The sequence below is a fragment of the Falco rusticolus genome, chromosome 19 (genome assembly GCF_015220075.1).
Source record: "Falco rusticolus isolate bFalRus1 chromosome 19, bFalRus1.pri, whole genome shotgun sequence".
NCBI lineage: Eukaryota > Metazoa > Chordata > Aves > Falconiformes > Falconidae > Falco > Falco rusticolus.
In genome coordinates this window covers 3,127,698-3,144,635 of record NC_051205.1, presented here as the reverse complement: position 1 = coordinate 3,144,635, position 16,938 = coordinate 3,127,698, and the positions used below count along the sequence as shown (strand labels likewise).

The window sequence follows — 16,938 nt, the reverse complement described above, 5'->3', positions numbered from 1 at the left end:
AGTAGAACTGCCGTGATGGCCACTATAGTTTGCAGCTTCTGTATTTGAAGCAAAGCTGCCTGCTCTTTGTGAATATGGTATTCACTTTTTTAGCTTTCAGAGTTTGTTGTAAGAGATAAACAGAACAGTAAAAAATGAAGAACAGGCATAATCCAGAGCAGGGCAGAAGTGTTGCTTCCTGTCTCTTAACACTTCCACTGTGGACAAAGATAATTTTAATTATTGTGAATATTTTGTTGTATTTTTCCCTGTAGGTCTGTTAATGGTGTTTACCGGATTGGATTGTATGCGCTTAAAGACATGCCTGCTGGTACTGAATTGACCTACGACTACAACTTTCATTCGTTTAATGTTGAAAAGCAGGTAAGGATCACAGTGCGAGGCCTTGAAAAAACTCACCAAGGACAAACAGTTCCGTAAGGTTGAAAGTTGAATAACAAAACCTATTGGGTCGTATTTGACAGAACAGGTTCTTTATAGTATGGAGAGATAATCTAAATGTTTTGGGGTTTATTTAAAATAATTTATCTTTCTTTCCCTCCCCAAGCAACTCTGCAAATGCGGTTTTGACAAATGCAGAGGAATAATTGGGGGTAAAAGTCAGCGAATGAATGGACTTTCAAGCAAAAGCAATCAGCCTGTGAGCACCCACAGAAGGCCCGGGCGGTCAAAAGAGAAAAGGAAGTCGAAGCACAAACTAAAGAAGCGAGTAAGTAGTAAAGACAGCTTTTTTCATGAATAAAGTTTAATAGGCAATCAGTTTGTCCCATCAGACCGAAAACCTGTGTATTTGTATATTGTAAATATACAGTATGTCTCCTCAGAGAAATAGCTAATGAAATACTACAGGTCCTGCCTCAGGAACTGTTTTTTCTGCTTTGCTAAGTTCTTGGCACAGGTTTTTTCCTGTCTATCAGAATGATCTGTTTTCCAGAGGGGCCACATCCCAGAGGAACCCAGTGAAAGTGTGAATGCACCAACAAGGCTGACACCACAGCTTCAGATGAAGCCCATGTCCAACAGAGAAAGGTAAGAGATGATTTCCGTGGGATTTTCCTCAGAAATGGAGTGTTGTGCAAATGTCAAAATTATTTTTTTCTGTAAAATAGGGTATCATGAAAGGTCTGAGTAAGCAGTTCTTAGTTCTTTAATCAGCTAGGGTAGAATTCCTCTCCACTGAGGAGAGAAGGTACAGAATTGTACCTCAATATCTTGTCTTTTTCCCTACATTAAGTAATGGATTTTATAGTAAGAAGGTGATTCTTGAATGCTTTTCTAATTTCTGTAGGAATTTTGTGCTAAAACACCATGTATTTTTGGTACGAAACTGGGAAAAGATTCGACAAAAACAAGAGGAAGTGAAGCATGTCAGTGACAATATCCACACCACATCGCTGTACAACCGCTGGAATGGAATCTGTCGGGATGATGGCAACATCAAATCTGGTGAGGCCAACACAGGTTCCTCAGGTTGCTACTTGGAGAACCTATATAGAATCATACAATCGTTTAGGTTGGAAAAGACTTTTAAGATCATTGAGTCCAACTGTTAACCTGGCACTGCCAAGTCCACCGCTAAACGGTGTCCCTGAGTGCCACATCTATGCATCTTTTAAACATCTCCAGGGATGGTGACTCCACCACTTCCCTGGGCCGCCTGTTCCAATGCTTTCAGTGAAGAAATTTTTCCTAATATCCAGTCTAAACCTCCCTGGCACAACTCGAGGCCATTTCCTCTTGTTCTATCACTTGTTACTTGTGAGAAGAGACTTGACACCCCCCTGCCTCCAGCCATCTTTCAGGCAGCTGTAGGGAGCGATAAGGTCCCCCCTGAGCCTCCTTTTCTCCAGGCTAAACACCCCCAGTGCCCTCAGCCGCTCCTCGTAAGACTTGTTCTCTAGACTCTTCACCAGCTTTATTATCCTTTTTTGAACACACTCCAGCACCTCAGTGTCTTTTGTATGGCATAGCTATGAAGAGTTTAAGTAAGCTCTGTGTATAAATCAAATGTAGAGTTACTACAAGATCCATACACGTTTTGTAATAAATACAGGGAATGCTATACAGGCAAAATACCTATATATGTATGTATTCGTGTGTCAGTGCCCTTATCTTTACGTGGCAGGGTAAGACAGAAGCTCTTACTGTTTCAGTGTATTGTTTGCATTATGGGATTCTGCCGTTTCCTCTGAAAACAACGTAATGCTGTTTTCTTCAGAATGAGAATTTAGTACTATATAAACCATTTGTCTGGTTGCTGGATTTGTTTGTGTTCCTTCAGCAGCCCTGCAGCCCTCATGTCTCTTGGGTCCTGGCAGAAGTTGTCATGTCTTGCATTTCATCAGGAGTGGTTTCTCCGAGGAGGAGGAAGACAATATTTAACATATTCTATGATTGGCCCCTTACAGAGAAGGGCTGGGTTTCCCTTTCTGTATCCCTAAACCAGAAGCAGTTGCATTGACTTTGAAAATTGTTATTTACCCTCATAATGTGATGGATTTCAGGCCTTTAGAGAACAAAGCTTTTGGGCATGCAGTCAGTTATGGGAATGGGACAAAATATGACTATCAAGAAGATGTATTAACCCTGCTGCAAAAATAGCACTGTTCGTAGGGTCATAATCTTCACAGCCATGCAGGATTTGGTGCCCACTGTCAGGTATAGGAGAAGCTGGGAAGTGGGTATTTTGGGTAAATTCAGTGACATGCTGGTTTTGCTCCTGCAATGGACAATATTTTGGTAACCACCTTAACCATTTAGGTGAGCTATAAGCAGTGAGAGATGACTTGAGAATGTGAAACTGAAGCCTTTTGTAGTAGCTTAGAAAACACGCTAATTTTAATCAGTGGTGGTGGAGTTGCTGTATTGGAAAAAATGCTGTAACTTGACCTTTAATTTTTTGCTTAGAGATAATTCTTTGCCCTCTTTCAGATGTCTTCATGACCCAGTTTTCAGCCCTTCAGACCTCCCGCTCTGTGAGAACACGACGCTTGGCTGCAGCTGAAGAGAATATTGAAGTAGCTCGTGCTGCCCGCCTAGCACAAATCTTCAAGGAAATATGTGATAGCATCATATCCTATAAAGGTGAAGGTGACACTCCTAAAAAAATCTTCATGGAGACTTTTTCAGCCTCTGGAACAATGGACTCTCTGAATAGAAAATACTAGGGGGGAAAAGGGTTTATTTCAGGATGTTAAACAACCTTCCCCCCCTTTTTTTTTTTTATCCTTTCTCCTGCTACCAGTAATCACTTCGCTTTATCCTCAACCCCTTCCTCTGTCACCAGAATCTGTAGATGTTGCTGTCCTTTTAAATTGATTTCTCAGTAGTTCAGCAAAATTGTACAATTGACAGAATTGCAAGGAAGCTATCCTCTGTTTCAATACGTGTAGCCCAATTACAGAAACCAACCTCTAGAAATGCAAAAGCATTTCAATTCCCTGTGCCTCAGATAGTAGAAGAGCCTTTTTTTAGCCTAGCTGGATGTTGTTAGTTGCTTGTCTTTTGAAGTTTTACTCAAGTGAATGTTGCTAAACTGTGTGTTCCTGTTACAGATTCCTCCAGGCAGGCTCTTGCAGCTCCCCTCCTGAACCTACCCCCAAAGAAAAAGTAAGTACTTGCTTCTCAGAGCAACCCGTTGTTCTCTATAATGGATTTGCACAGCTTTGAGTTGCTAGTGAAAATGACATTGTGCCTACATTCCCATTTTAGAAATGCAGACTATTATGAAAAGATTTCTGACCCGTTGGACCTTGCCACAATTGAGAAACAGATCTTGACTGGCTATTATAAAACTGTGGAAGCTTTTGATGGGGACATGCTGAAGGTCTTCCGGAATGCAGAGGTGAGGTGCTCTCTGGCCTTAAAGCTGTTGCATAGACATTGGGGATATACCCTTGTTTAATGTTTTTACTGACTTCCAGTAATGAGAAAAATATTTTAGAGAAAGAGAACTTGTGATGATCCGTTTCTGATGAACAGACATCGATAGTAATTTGTGGGCTTCAGCTTACTCTTAGTGCCTTTTGATTGCCTTAGGTTAGACAAATAGAAGGTCAAGAACACAGCTAACCTAAAGAAATATCAGTTCCTTTTGGAAGAAGTACCTTGTTACTCAGTGGCATGTGTAAGATACATGGACCTGCTGTTCAGAATAAGGAGGAGGTTGGACAGGTGTGTGCCACATCTGTGGCCACAGCTTTAGTGAAGACCTGTGTAAGGGTGGATGCAGGCAGGAGGAGTGCACCAAAAACATGGAACCTGGAAAAAACTATTTTTTGTTTCTTTGTTTTATTTTTATTCAGAAATACTATGGCAGAAAATCTCCGACTGGGCGTGATGTATGCCGGCTACGGAAAGCATATTACAATGCTCGCCATGAGGCATCTGCCCAAATTGATGAAATTGTGGGAGAAACAGCAAGTGAAGCTGACAGCAGCGAGACATCAGTCTGTGAAAAAGAAAATGGGCATGAGAAGGATGAGGATGTGATCCGTTGCATTTGTGGCCTTTACAAAGATGAAGGACTCATGATCCAGTGTGAAAAGTGCATGGTGAGGCAGGGGGAACAAAAATGGAGCCTGGTGCTCTTGTTGTATTCTTCATAACCCGTGGAACTTTTACCAGCAGTTTGCATGTAGCTGGTAGCATTAATTACCTCTTCAGACCTTAATTTCCTCTCCGAAAGAATTGAGTGATTCTGTTTTCACAGAGGAGATGCAACTTGCTTTTCTATATAGAGGAGCTAGCACATTCCTGAAACTGCCAACAGCTCCTGTCTGTAGGCAAGCAGAATTAATTTCAGGAATTTTGGGCTTTTACTCAAAAGGTTGCGTGGGGATCTCTTCTGTCTTCTGACATAGTGTGAAATAGTTCAAAAAAAATCTTGAATTTTCTTTGGGAAGCTTGTTTTCCTGCTTGCCTTAATATTTTTTGAGAAAATGCAATTTGTAAATAAAATCTATAACAGGAATTTCTAACTGGGATGTATCTTTTTCTAGGTCTGGCAGCACTGTGACTGCATGGGTGTGAATTCTGATGTTGAACACTACTTGTGTGAGCAGTGTGAACCTCGGTCTGTGAACAGGGTAAAACAAGTCTCTTCTTCATTACTACAGTTAGAAACTAAAGCAGCTCTTGCATTCCTTGGTTTAGATTTATGACATTAAGTGTCAGTTCTCCTCTGTCCACTTCTGCCTATTTCCAAAAGGATATCAGCCCCCTTTTTGCACTGATTATGGTGGGCATCTCAGAATTTCCTTCCTTTTTTCTTTTTCATCCAGGAGGTTCCCATGATTCCTCGTCCCCATTATGCCCAGCCTGGCTGTGTTTATTATATATGCTTATTACGGGATGATCTGCTGCTACGCCAAGGTATGTGCTAACTCTGGTGGCTGGTGTGATTTCCATCAGATAAGAGCGTAACTGAGATTTCTGGCATCACCCTGTTTAAAATGCTTTTATGTTTTTACAAGCAGAAAGCTGCACTCTTTGCTGTTATGGGAGTGACACATAGTAAGAGTTCTCACAGGCTGGTTGATGAGGAAACATTAATTACTTCTAGCACAGATAGGGCTCTCCTGCTGGCCGGAAAAAGATGCTGAGCCAACTTCTGGTAGTTAACATTTGGAAGTAAAGGTAAAGAAGCCTATAGACCTTCAGTATTTTAGTGTAGAACAGTCATTAAAACATCCAGCTTACTGTTTGTTTGCTCCCTGAAGTGTATCTTTCTGGACATTGTTCCAAAGCCCTGAGTCTTTCAGAGGCAGTTACACAGCCACATATCCTAGTTAATTGAATGCTGGGGTTTTTTTTATTTCATCCTACAGATACATGCAAGGTTAGAAAGAAGCCTATATAATAATTAAGAGAACTGCTCTTGAATGAGTAAAACCAGTTGGTGTGTTTGCTAGAGAGGAATGGGAGAGTCTTCAGGAAATGGAGAATTTTAAAAAAGAAGAAAAAGGTCAAAGAGCAGGGTGTTCTTTATGCTCTCTGCAGGATTCTAGAATTTGCATTCAGTCCTCCATTTTCATTCTAGAGCTCAGCCATTTGGTTTTCTCATTTCTTGTTTCTTGCTGTGTTCATTGCTGGAGAGTAACTCACTTTCTAGGGTTATATTGGTACTTGCTTTTATGTTTTCTGTTAAAAGGGATTACATTTTAGCTGGGTTTTGTAGCATCTTCCAGTCATTCATAGCATTAAGGTAATATTTGTTGTGGCACGTATTTCAGTCACTTACCTCTCATCTGATCTTGGTGACTTTAATTAGAGAAATGTTAGTCCTTAAGTGGCTAAACTCTGCGTACTGTCAGCAGAGGACAAAGGAGACCAAACTGCCGCTGTTAGGCACCAAATGCCTCTACAGTTCCAGGGAATAGATCAGGCAAGGTATATAAGCAGAAGGTGGTGCAATGGAACGCACAGCTACAGTAGAAAAAGGGAAAATCTGTGGTTTCATCACTTGTCTCAAGTTCTCTGCCAAAAGTTCTGAGGCATGACACCTGCCTATAGAAATTGTTGTGATGCAGGCACACAGGCATAGAAGGCATCCGGGAAACAGTAGAAGAAAGTTTTCTTGGAGACAGAAGAAGAACCATGTTTTTCCTCCCTCTGGTTTCTACAAGGTCATGTAATCTCCAGTTTTCAAGGCAAAAGAGACCACAGTGATCTTCAGCCCCGCAGTCGCTCTATGCAAAGACTATGACATTGTCCCTGTGTGTTGTGTGTTAGAAAGAGGCTGGTAAAGGCTGAAAGGGCTTTTGAGCCCATTGCCTGCCTTTATAAATCGGTCCACCCTCGCTGCTGGGGGGTGGTGTCTGTACATTGAATTAGTTTGGCTTCCAGTTCCAAGCTTGAGAACTCAACATTTTTGAGGAACAAGGCTGAAAAGCTTTAACTGTGTGAGTACGCACACTTGGCTGTAATAAAATCCCTCTAAATAAGTGAGGGCACTTCAGCATCTGGTTAGAGGACTTGGTTTTTTTAATTTCTTGATAATACTTGAGGTTTACAGATGTGCTTCCTCTGCAAAAATCACCTAACACATAAAACCAGGAGATTATGCAAATAGATCTGAATAATTGATCTGTCACATCCTGCAGAGTGCACGAGGAGTTCTACCTCAGATGTGAGTTAATTAACAGAAATCAAAATGGATCTTGGAAAACCCATATAGCCAGAAACTATCATACATCATTATCTGTGCTGCACCGGCAATAGCAGCCACATTTCTGCCTAGAAAACACCAAATTACAAACTTCCTTTTTGAGACTGAGGGTTAGCTATTTCAGTAGTTAGTAACATCTGGATAAACTTGAATTTGAAATAAAGCTTCCTGATCCTTAGGGCAGGAGAGTATCTGGGTATGTTTCTTTCTGAATATTCCTTTTTTAGTCAGGTACAATAAGTACTACAGTTGCTTTATTCTCACTGAAGAGGTACAGAAGCTCATTTAAAATAACAGCCAAAATTAGGTGGTTTTATGCTCTCAGCACGTACCTTACTTTTTTTCTCTGCAAGTCTTTTAAATAAATTAGGGAGGTGGGTTCCTTAAAAGTAATCCTTAACATAGTAAAATAAAGATGTTATTATCCCACCTTTTATTCAGATAGCAAGGAGAGCTAATCAAATGGGTGAGGGTTTTTGCTAATCACCAGAAAATACACACAGAATCCTTGAAGTGCTGGCGCTGTGCTAGCTTACGTGCAAGCCTGTGTCATTCTGTCTTCAGTCTGTTTTTCACTTAACCGAGCTAGAATAAATCTCTTCCCTTCCTACAGCTACAGCTTCTGTTTGTTTAATAGGAATCCCGGTATGGCTTCGTGCTTGTAGACAGATGTCAGTGCCCATGTCTGGCCCATGTCATCTCTGGTTTAAATCAGAGGATTTTTTTAATAGTGCAGTGGAATTCCACTGTTACAGTGACAGGTGACAGCATAAAACCTTAAAGCATTTTTTGCCTATGAGGAGTCCTTAGGAGCATCTTTTATACTTAAGATTGATAAATGAGATTATATTTATGAAAATACAATTACACATCCTTCACTTTCATCCTGAATTTGTTTGTAAGCTAAGGGAGAGCAGAACTGAGGTGTTCATGAACGTGGGGCCACGTTGTACTTGGTGGTTCCCTGGCATCTTTTTACTAAGCTGTGGAAGTAAAAGAGACCAGACCTGCTAATTAAATAACAGCAACGTACATGCAAGGAAAATAAACACAACTGCATGTAGACAAAAGTAGGTATGTGCTTAGGGGAAAAAATTCTTGGAGTCATTGCAATTTAATGGAAACATAAGAGAAATATTTGGCACGAGTCAAAGAGGCAAACAGAGTACTAGAAATCATTATGGGCAAAATAGAAAAAGTAATTGTGCCGTCATGTGTCTGTCTTGCATGCTATGGACTGTTCTTGTCATTCCATCTCAAAAAGAGTATCTTACTGCTTGTGAAAACAAGCGTTTTTACCTCATCAGCTATGAAACATCTTTTCAGTGAACAAAGTCTACCCACATGATTTGCAGGGTGAAAGGGTAACAGTCTGAAATCCAGAGTGGCACAGGGAAGTGCAACAATGTAGAAACTGGGGAACAAACACTGAAATTAGCAGACAACATATTTAAACAATAGGGACTGTTTTTTTTATAAAACCATAACTGAACTATGGAAAGCATTGTAACAGGAAGTTGGAGAGGTACCAAAATGGTTCCAAAAAGGTTAGATAGATTCTTGGAGGAGGGATTAATCGCTGCCTGTTTATACGCAGTGGCCCAGTATAGCCTTCAGCTCCAAAAGTCCGTAAAACAGAGATGGGAGGAAGCCTAAGGGGACACCAGGGGAAGGCTTTCCCTGTGCGAGCCTTATTCCTGTGGTTTGTCCTCCTAACCATCTGCTACTGCCCACTTTTCCAGCTAGAATACTACACTATATGACCTTTGATCTTACCCGGCGTAGTTTTCCTTAACTTTTTATAACTTGGGACCTCCCAGGTTTTTGTTCATTGTGAGATAAACAGAAAAGATGGAATTGAGTTTTAAATACTGTATACTAAATCCAGCGGTATTTTCAGTAATACTTCGAGTTTCCCACATGTTCTCCCTCTGAGACTCTTCAGGTTCTTTGTGACCATCGTGGATTAAAACTTTTCCGTAAAGGAGAAAGGTTTTTTGAATGGTGCAGTGTATTTTCACCCTATCAAGTGATAGTCATTGTCACAAAAAAAGGGCAGTATACAAGTAAGAATGGCAGTCAGGTCTGGGGGTGGAGGGGGAGTGCTTTTAATGCCATTTCACAGATCGGAACAGAGAAATTAACAGTTAATGCGCTCATGGGATGAAATTAATAAATAGAAGTTTAGGGGTTGCACTTGGGAAATATTTTTTTTAGTTGCCAGGAGTGTCATTTTGTTCAGCCCTTCTTGAGTTCTCTTTTGCTTTCATATGCATCTTATTTGAGTTCTGCTGGAGTAATCAAAGGCTTGGGGCTTCTTGGTTGGTGATGTATTTTCTCAATCTCTCTATAAGTATCTTTTCTCTTAAAGATTTATTCTTTAAACATTGCAACTACCACTAATTTCTACACGTTTTCCTAACCAAAACTTATTTTGTTACATATCCTGCGATCTGTCATAATTTATCTTGATTCATTTCATGTTAGTATTTTCAGTCTGGGCATACAATTCAAGTTACGTTTAGTTCTTGCTACAAAGTTTTCGTGAAAATGATCAAGATAACCTTTCCTCCTTTTGCGGGTTCTGCACTGGTTTTGCATCGCTCTGCGATTCAACATCAGGTAGCTCTGTCATAGTAGTCTTAATGAAACCATTTACTCCGCTTTTTTTGGTGTGCTGGACTCATGAAAAGTTCTTTACAGGTGTGTATTTTGTGCCTATTGCCAGGTGATTGTGTTTACCTGATGAGAGACAGCCGTAGAACTCCCGATGGACACCCTGTCCGGCAGTCGTATCGGCTGCTGTCCCACATCAACAGGGAGAAACTCGATATTTTCCGCATTGAAAAACTCTGGAAAAATGAGAAGTATGTTCAAGGCATCTTTTGAATTTGAGACATTCCATATACCTACCTGTCAAAACACAGTAATTTTGTGGAAGTCTTGCCATGGCTTAAAAACGCAGGACTGAACATGGTTCAGTCACAAAGGCTTGATGATTTTTCCCCCTTGTCTCTGCTTGTGCTCCACAACTGCAAAGGAAAAGCTTCTGAGGTTGGAGGTTTAAGCAGTGGATAAAAGGTAGAAGTTTATGTGCTTTCCTCGCTGTTGGAATAGGCTGAGAATACACCCTGACAGCTGAATTGGCTCAGCTAACGACCACTGACTGGCTAAGCCACTGTAACGTGATTAAATGCATATGCCCCAATGACAGCAGCACAGTAAGTCTGCTGTGTTCGTAAAAATCACCCTAGAAGTATTTCCACTTACTGGAGGGCATACAGTTGAACGTGTAATATTTATGTGACTTTGCTTTTCATCACAGTCATTGCAAAAGTGCAAGATAGATAATTCAAAACTAAGTGGAGGGCATTAAGTAAAGTTGTATCACAGGCTTATAGAAATAGTCTTTTTTTTTTTTTTTTTTCCTCCCCTTGTGTTTCTGTCTTTCTCTTACCTTCACATCTTCAAACAGAGAGGAGCGCTTTGCATTTGGTCATCATTACTTCCGTCCACATGAAACACATCATTCCCCTTCTCGAAAGTTCTATCACAATGAGCTCTTCCGGGTGCCGTTGTATGAAATTATCCCCTTAGAAGCTGTGGTGGGAACGTGCTGTGTTCTTGACCTGTACACCTACTGCAAAGGTAAGGAGACTTCATGGGATGAGAAATTAAATATAACACACCTTTCTAATAAATTGGGAAGTACGCTAGGGTAATTAACGCTGTAAAAAGGCCATAGCCAGTGTTTACAGGGTATTGGAGCTGAGGAAGTGCTATTGCTTTAGCACTAGGACAGTGATTTCTGTTTTAAGAGGGCCCGTACTAAAGAGGCAGAAGTTGGGTGGGATTGTGTTGGGCAGGGAAGAGAAAGTGATGACAGCTGAGTACAGTTTTTCTAAAAGTTTGGATAGTATTTGATGAGACTATACAAGTTTTCCTCTTAAATTAAACCAGCAGTGTGTCCACTATTGCAATTCTGAGTAAAGGAAAACAGACAAGAACGCGTGCCATCTCACTGAACAGCTCTGACACGGCGTGTGGCTTGGTCTTGTTCTCCTGTACCGTGTATTTCCTCTTGAATCTAATTCACATTTTTTCCTGCATGCTTTGTTTTGAAACCGCAGGGAGGCCAAAAGGGGTGAAGGAGCAGGATGTATATATTTGTGATTACCGCCTTGATAAATCAGCTCATCTCTTCTACAAGATCCACCGGAATCGTTACCCTGTCTGCACCAAGCCCTATGCCTTTGACCACTTCCCCAAGAAACTCACACCCAAGAGAGATTTTTCAGTAAGTGCTTGTTCTCTTAGCTTCCTTACTTTTTACTAGAAGGCTGGACATATTTTTGGAAAGTCCCTGGCTCTCTGTTTATGAATGAAGCTTGGTAAACTGAAAGAAGCTGACACACAAGCATACACAGTCTGGATTAAAAGTTGCCTGGAAAGAAAGCTTGGAAAGTAAAATTGAGTGTGGCCAGAGAATATGCAGTTCAAAGGCAAACAGGTGTTGAACGAATGGTGGTGTATAAGTTTAGAGATTGTGATTTCGGACTGAAATCTAGATGCTAATTTCATTTAACTCACTCCTGAGTGAAGGAAATCTTAAAACTCACTTTTTGGTCGTTGTTCTGCAGCTGTAAAATAATTGTGCATGGTTTAGAGAATCACACAATGTAGTCCAGCGTGTGTTTGTTACCCTGTCTGTGTCAGGCTTTCTTTCCTTTGGTGTAATTACTCTGTGTCTTAATCAATTTGTTTCAGAAATGGTTTTCAGCAGTACCGTTGAATTGTGATTCCCAAGACAGAAAAGCTGTATTTTCCTATTTCCATTTCCCTACTCTATCAAATGACCTACTGTTTACTTCATGTCTGTAATTAACACTGAAAATGGATGTCTTATGCAAAAAAGAGCAGACAGGCAGCAAAATCAGAGAGTACAGTTCCCCTAACGTCCTCCATCTGAATATCTGTTCGTCTCACTGTCTCGTTTTCCCCTGTTCCGTGGAAGTAGCAGCTCTGCGTTGCGCATGTCCTCCCACAGAACTGCTTTGTCTCTGAGCACAGAGGTATCAGATCTGGCACATCTTTCGCAAGGAAGCGCTCCTCTGCCTGCAAGCAGAGAGATTTTTGTAGTGAGTGCAGAAGTGGTTCCAGACTTCTGCTGTGCAGAAAGCAAGGTTGATTTTTATCGTGATGGTCTGTGCCTTGAAATTTATTTAGAAGATAGGAAGGATCAGATAATAAGTCTGGCTCTAATTTCTCCTTATTGCTTGATTATGCCATCTCCTTTGAGTTCATCTGATGTGCGAGATACGCCAGCCACGCACTGGCATTTCCAAAGCATCGGTTAGGGGGGTCCTTATTAATACTTCCAGAATATTTGATAAACCAGTGCTTTCTTCAACTGCAAATTTTATTTGGTATTAACCATAATCTTTATTATTGTTACAGCCTCATTATGTACCAGACAACTACAAGAGAAATGGAGGCAGGTGAGTCTTAACCTCCCAGATTGCTTGTTGGGAAGAGATGAGATAACCCTGTTTGTTTGTCAAGTGTCCACTCTTCTTCCTACCCGTTTCCCCTGGGTGCTGCAGAAATAGTAAGCTTAAATTATTTAAAGCAATCCTCTAAACTTTCAAAGAGTTAAAGGGGAACAAGTGAGGGCGGGATGCAGTATAAAAGCAGCCTTCGCATTCCTTAATAATGTGTGTAAGGAAGAGTACAGAACCGTTTTGGAAGTTAGCAAAAGCAGCTAAACGTGGGAGATGGCAGAGCCCAGGACAAGAGCACCCAGCCTCCCTGCACGAAGGGGGGTGGGATTCCTGAACAGACCCCCGGTGTTGGCATCGTGGTAACAGCCAGGGCCGCTGCACTCGCTCGGGTCTGTTCGAGACTTAAAAAATATACCCATGAAGAGCCATGACTATTGCAGAAAAACATCAGTTAAGTGCTGAGCTCCGCTCTTTTGGAAAATAAAAAGCTTTACAACTGGAAATAAAAATGCAGTTTGTTTTTCAAGGACTGCATTTGATGTTATGCAAGCAAGGTTATAGGAGCGTAGCCTCCCGTAGGTAGGAACTGGTGGGTGTGAACGCATGTATTAAGTCAAGTGACTGAAATTCCAGAAAACCCTCTCCCTGCTGAGAAGTCCTGGGCTCACTAGTAATTGGTGAGTGTCTGAAAGACTGTGGTATTTAAACCCTTCTTTTCCTGCTAGATCGTCCTGGAAAACAGATCGCTCAAAACCACAGATTAAAGACTTAAACCAAGAAGAAGATTCACTTCCACTTATTGAGGATGTATTAGGAAACCAAGAGCAAAGTTCAAGCGAGATACCTAGCCTGGAGGAGCCAGAAAAAGAGGCAGTCTCTGGTGAGACCTGTGAAACTGATAAAAAGGTGGAAGAAAGCAATTCTGACACAAGGCAGCTGTGCACTCCAGAGGAAAGGCGGAATATTCAGAGAGAGAGACTTAATCAAATCCTGCTAAACCTCCTAGAGAAAATCCCAGGGAAAAACGGTGAGATTTTATGCGATGATTGCACAATAGCATTTCTAGCAAAACCAGGTTTGTTTTCGGCTCACTGCAGACCGTATCGATAAAATAAATGTTTTTGTCTGAATTTCTCGCTAGTGGACATCATTAATAGTTAGTTTTCTTTGGAGCAGCGTTTTCTTTTGCAACAGTAGCAATTTCCACTAAATCCAAATGAAGCATCTTTTGACTGACGCTGCGTTTTGTATAACATTTTTAGTAACCACAAAAACTTTACTGGAGACAGATTCCCCCCCACACACCAGTCTGTGTTCACAACTGAGAAATCTAACAGACAGGCAAAGAAAGACTGAAGAGAATCTGGAAAGTCTTTTTTGACCTTTAATGAGCTTTCCATTGGGTTCTAAGTAACTTCTGTGTAGAATAAGGGTACGGTGGTTGCACTGGTTGAGTATGTCTCTGCTTTTAATTAAAGCCTAGGCTGAGCTCTGTCCGGTCTCTTCCATGTTCTGGGAGTTAGTGCAAAATAATCATGGACTTGTAGAATAATTTAGGTTGGAAGGACCTTTGGAGGTCATCTGTCCCAAACATGACTCAAAGCAGGGCTAACTTCAGACTTAAATCAGGTTGCTCAGCACCTGATGCTCAGCTCAGGTTGCCTTGTTTTGAATAACACGATGGGTGGAAGCATCCTGGAAAGAACCGTGAATAGGGGAACGGGGAAACTGTTACTGGTTTCGCCGCCTTTTACCAAAAGGCTGTGGTCTGTTGCAGCTATTGATGTCACTTACTTGCTGGAGGAAGGATCAGGAAGAAAACTGAGGCGGCGCACGCTCACCATCCCAGAGAGCAGCTTCAGGAAGTGACGCCACGAGAGCAAGCTGTGGTCTGGAGTCTGCTACAAGGTCTGCTGAGGACTGAGGGCAGGAGCCCAACTTCCTCCGTACCAGCCAAGGAAAAGAGGGCAGCAGAAAACTGACAAATATACAAACAGTTAGCACTTAGATGTCTGGGTTGGCAGGTTGCCCTGCCCTGCTCTGCAGTGCTCTTATGGTGTGTGTGTTGTTGGGCGTGCCTTGTATTGATGTTAGGTACTGAGAAAAACCTCGTGGTTATTGTCCAGGATGGTCAAATTTAATTTATTTTTGCTTGATATTCCCACTCAGAGGAAAAAAATAAAAAAAAAAAAATTAAAAAATGGGGAGGTAAGAAGGATAAGGACTGACTTTCTCTGATGAGAATGTTCCCCATGTTCACCAATTAACCTGTGATTGTAGAAGATACTGTTGGCACCACCATGGTCCATGCCAGTGAATGAAATCCAGATGGGAGGGTGAAGGCCCAGTGGCTTAAAGTTAAAGGCTGCCCTGAAGTTGTGGCCTCTGATTTGCACAAGTTCCAAGAAGAGAGAAACGTACCCAAACGTGCGAAAGGTTCACCGTGGAACGGCCAGTGCACACATGTACCTTTGGTCTGTGACAAGGAGAAACTTCCAAAGTCACCTTGGAGCAAAGCAGGAGTTGGCTGGTTGAGGCACTTGTTCTGCGTCGTAGAGGGGGGAGGGAGCGGGGTGTGATTTTTTTCACTTTTTTCTGCAGAGAAATTTTATAAAGCAAGTCAAATCCTGACAACCCCATTGCTGTTGGTTTTTTTGATAAGCTGTGGTTCTTGTGTGTCTAGTGTGTTGTGCAAATTAAAATCTGTTAAAAAGAAAAAGGAAAAAAAACAAAAAAAAAAAAAGGAAACCTTCACTACATGAACCGTCAAGCAGTATTCAGAGCGAGTATTTGTTGTGAACTGTAGAATATATCAACTGCTAACACTATTCTTGTGTTCTGGTTGTACAGCTTAAAATGTCCGTCTCTTAAATTAAGAGACAGTGTATCTCGCACCGCCCTCTCTCTCTGCCCTGATGAAAAGTATTATTCCCGAAAGCAACAGCCGAGGCACTGATTTCTCACTGCATGAGGTTGCGACTGCCGTAGCGTTCCAGGAGCCGGTGCTGCCGCAGGACCCCCTGTGCCGCCCCCGACGACCTTCCCCGCGCGGAGCCACGACGCTGTCGCCTGTCTCCGGGCCAGGGCCAGGCTGTGGCAAAGGGAGGGGGTGGTCAGCATACGCTGCCCCTTTAAAATGGCTTTGCTTTTTTGTCTTTCAGACGTACATATGCATATACAGTCCTGTTTTAGATGTTCTTATAAGAAAACCAGTTTTTAATGTGCCAAGTTGTATATATCTGCTGCGTGGATGTAAAGCAATACAGTAGTTACATGTTCCTTTTTAATGGACCAAGCTTGTCCTAATGTACATTCTTGTTATTATTATAATTATTTTACTCTTAGTGGAACATGACTCATTCCATTAACTTTTATGTGTTGATTTAAAAAGAAAAAAAAAAAAGAAAGGAAAAAACCCTTTGAGAAAAAATATTTTATTAAAAAAAAAAAAGAAATAAGAAAATAGTTTGGAATATTTTCTTACTGTAGAGAAGCACTGTACAGTACCAGGAACCCTGAGTATAAAATACTCGTGCGTGTAGTAGGAATATCGCATGTCCAAAATCTTGAGTTGTCTCATTTAGTTTAAAACAGAAATCATTGTCTCAAATGGTGTTAAACACTAAAAAAGTTTTTAAAAAATAAAGTGCGTACAGAAGCGAGACACTAGCTCTGTCATTTTATCTTTCTTTTGTTGAAAGACTAAACAAAATGTTTTTTAGACAATCAAATGTTAGGTAAGTGCAAAGAATTGTTTTTCTTACTGGTGTAGAAATTAATGACTTTTTTTATTTTTCGGTTATTTTATAATAATGAGAAGACCAGTGTGTCACCAGGATCGCTGTTTTAAGACCAGGAAGCACTACATTATTGCAAATAGATATGAACTCTTAGTCTGCATGGGTGTAGGCTGTGTGATTGCTGAAAATAAATGCTGCTAATATATTTCCTTTTTACAAAGCATATCTAAATAGATCATTGTTTTGATGTTAATCTTTGTAAATTATGTATTACCAATTTTAACATTGGATGTAATTGCATAAAAAGCCTGCATCTCAATCCTGAGAGAGTCTAGTATTAAATGGAAAATCTTTTCCTATCGATGACTTGTGGGGTTTTCTTTGACATGGCTTTGATTCTCTTTTCTTTTCTTGCCTCTGTCTCAGCCGCTCCTGTTGTGTCCTGACTCTCGCAGCCGCTTTTCCAGGGCTGTTGTCCTGCCTCTTTCAAACCGCCCGACGGGTGATGGCATCTTGCGAGGATTTAATT

General features: G+C 41.1%; 1 protein-coding gene across 7 annotated transcripts in view; it reads left to right on the top strand.

Annotated features, from left to right (window-relative positions):
- The window catches only part of ASH1L (ASH1 like histone lysine methyltransferase), a 64,467-nt gene extending 47,697 nt beyond the window's left edge, over positions 1–16,770 (top strand). For 4 of the 7 annotated variants that reach the window (XM_037370838.1, XM_037370843.1, XM_037370846.1 and 1 more), the window contains exons 13-28: positions 255–363; positions 548–709; positions 935–1,029; positions 1,289–1,446; positions 2,932–3,084; positions 3,555–3,609; positions 3,712–3,844; positions 4,305–4,553; positions 5,001–5,087; positions 5,283–5,373; positions 9,897–10,035; positions 10,644–10,816; positions 11,299–11,465; positions 12,626–12,666; positions 13,395–13,696; positions 14,447–16,770. In XM_037370838.1, coding sequence (XP_037226735.1) covers positions 255–363; positions 548–709; positions 935–1,029; positions 1,289–1,446; positions 2,932–3,084; positions 3,555–3,609; positions 3,712–3,844; positions 4,305–4,553; positions 5,001–5,087; positions 5,283–5,373; positions 9,897–10,035; positions 10,644–10,816; positions 11,299–11,465; positions 12,626–12,666; positions 13,395–13,696; positions 14,447–14,538 — 2,206 coding nt within the window. In that variant the 3' untranslated portion in view covers positions 14,539–16,770. The other 3 variants (XM_037370842.1, XM_037370841.1, XM_037370844.1) reach the window with 3 other exon arrangements.
- Positions 16,771–16,938: the final 168 nt, after the last annotated feature.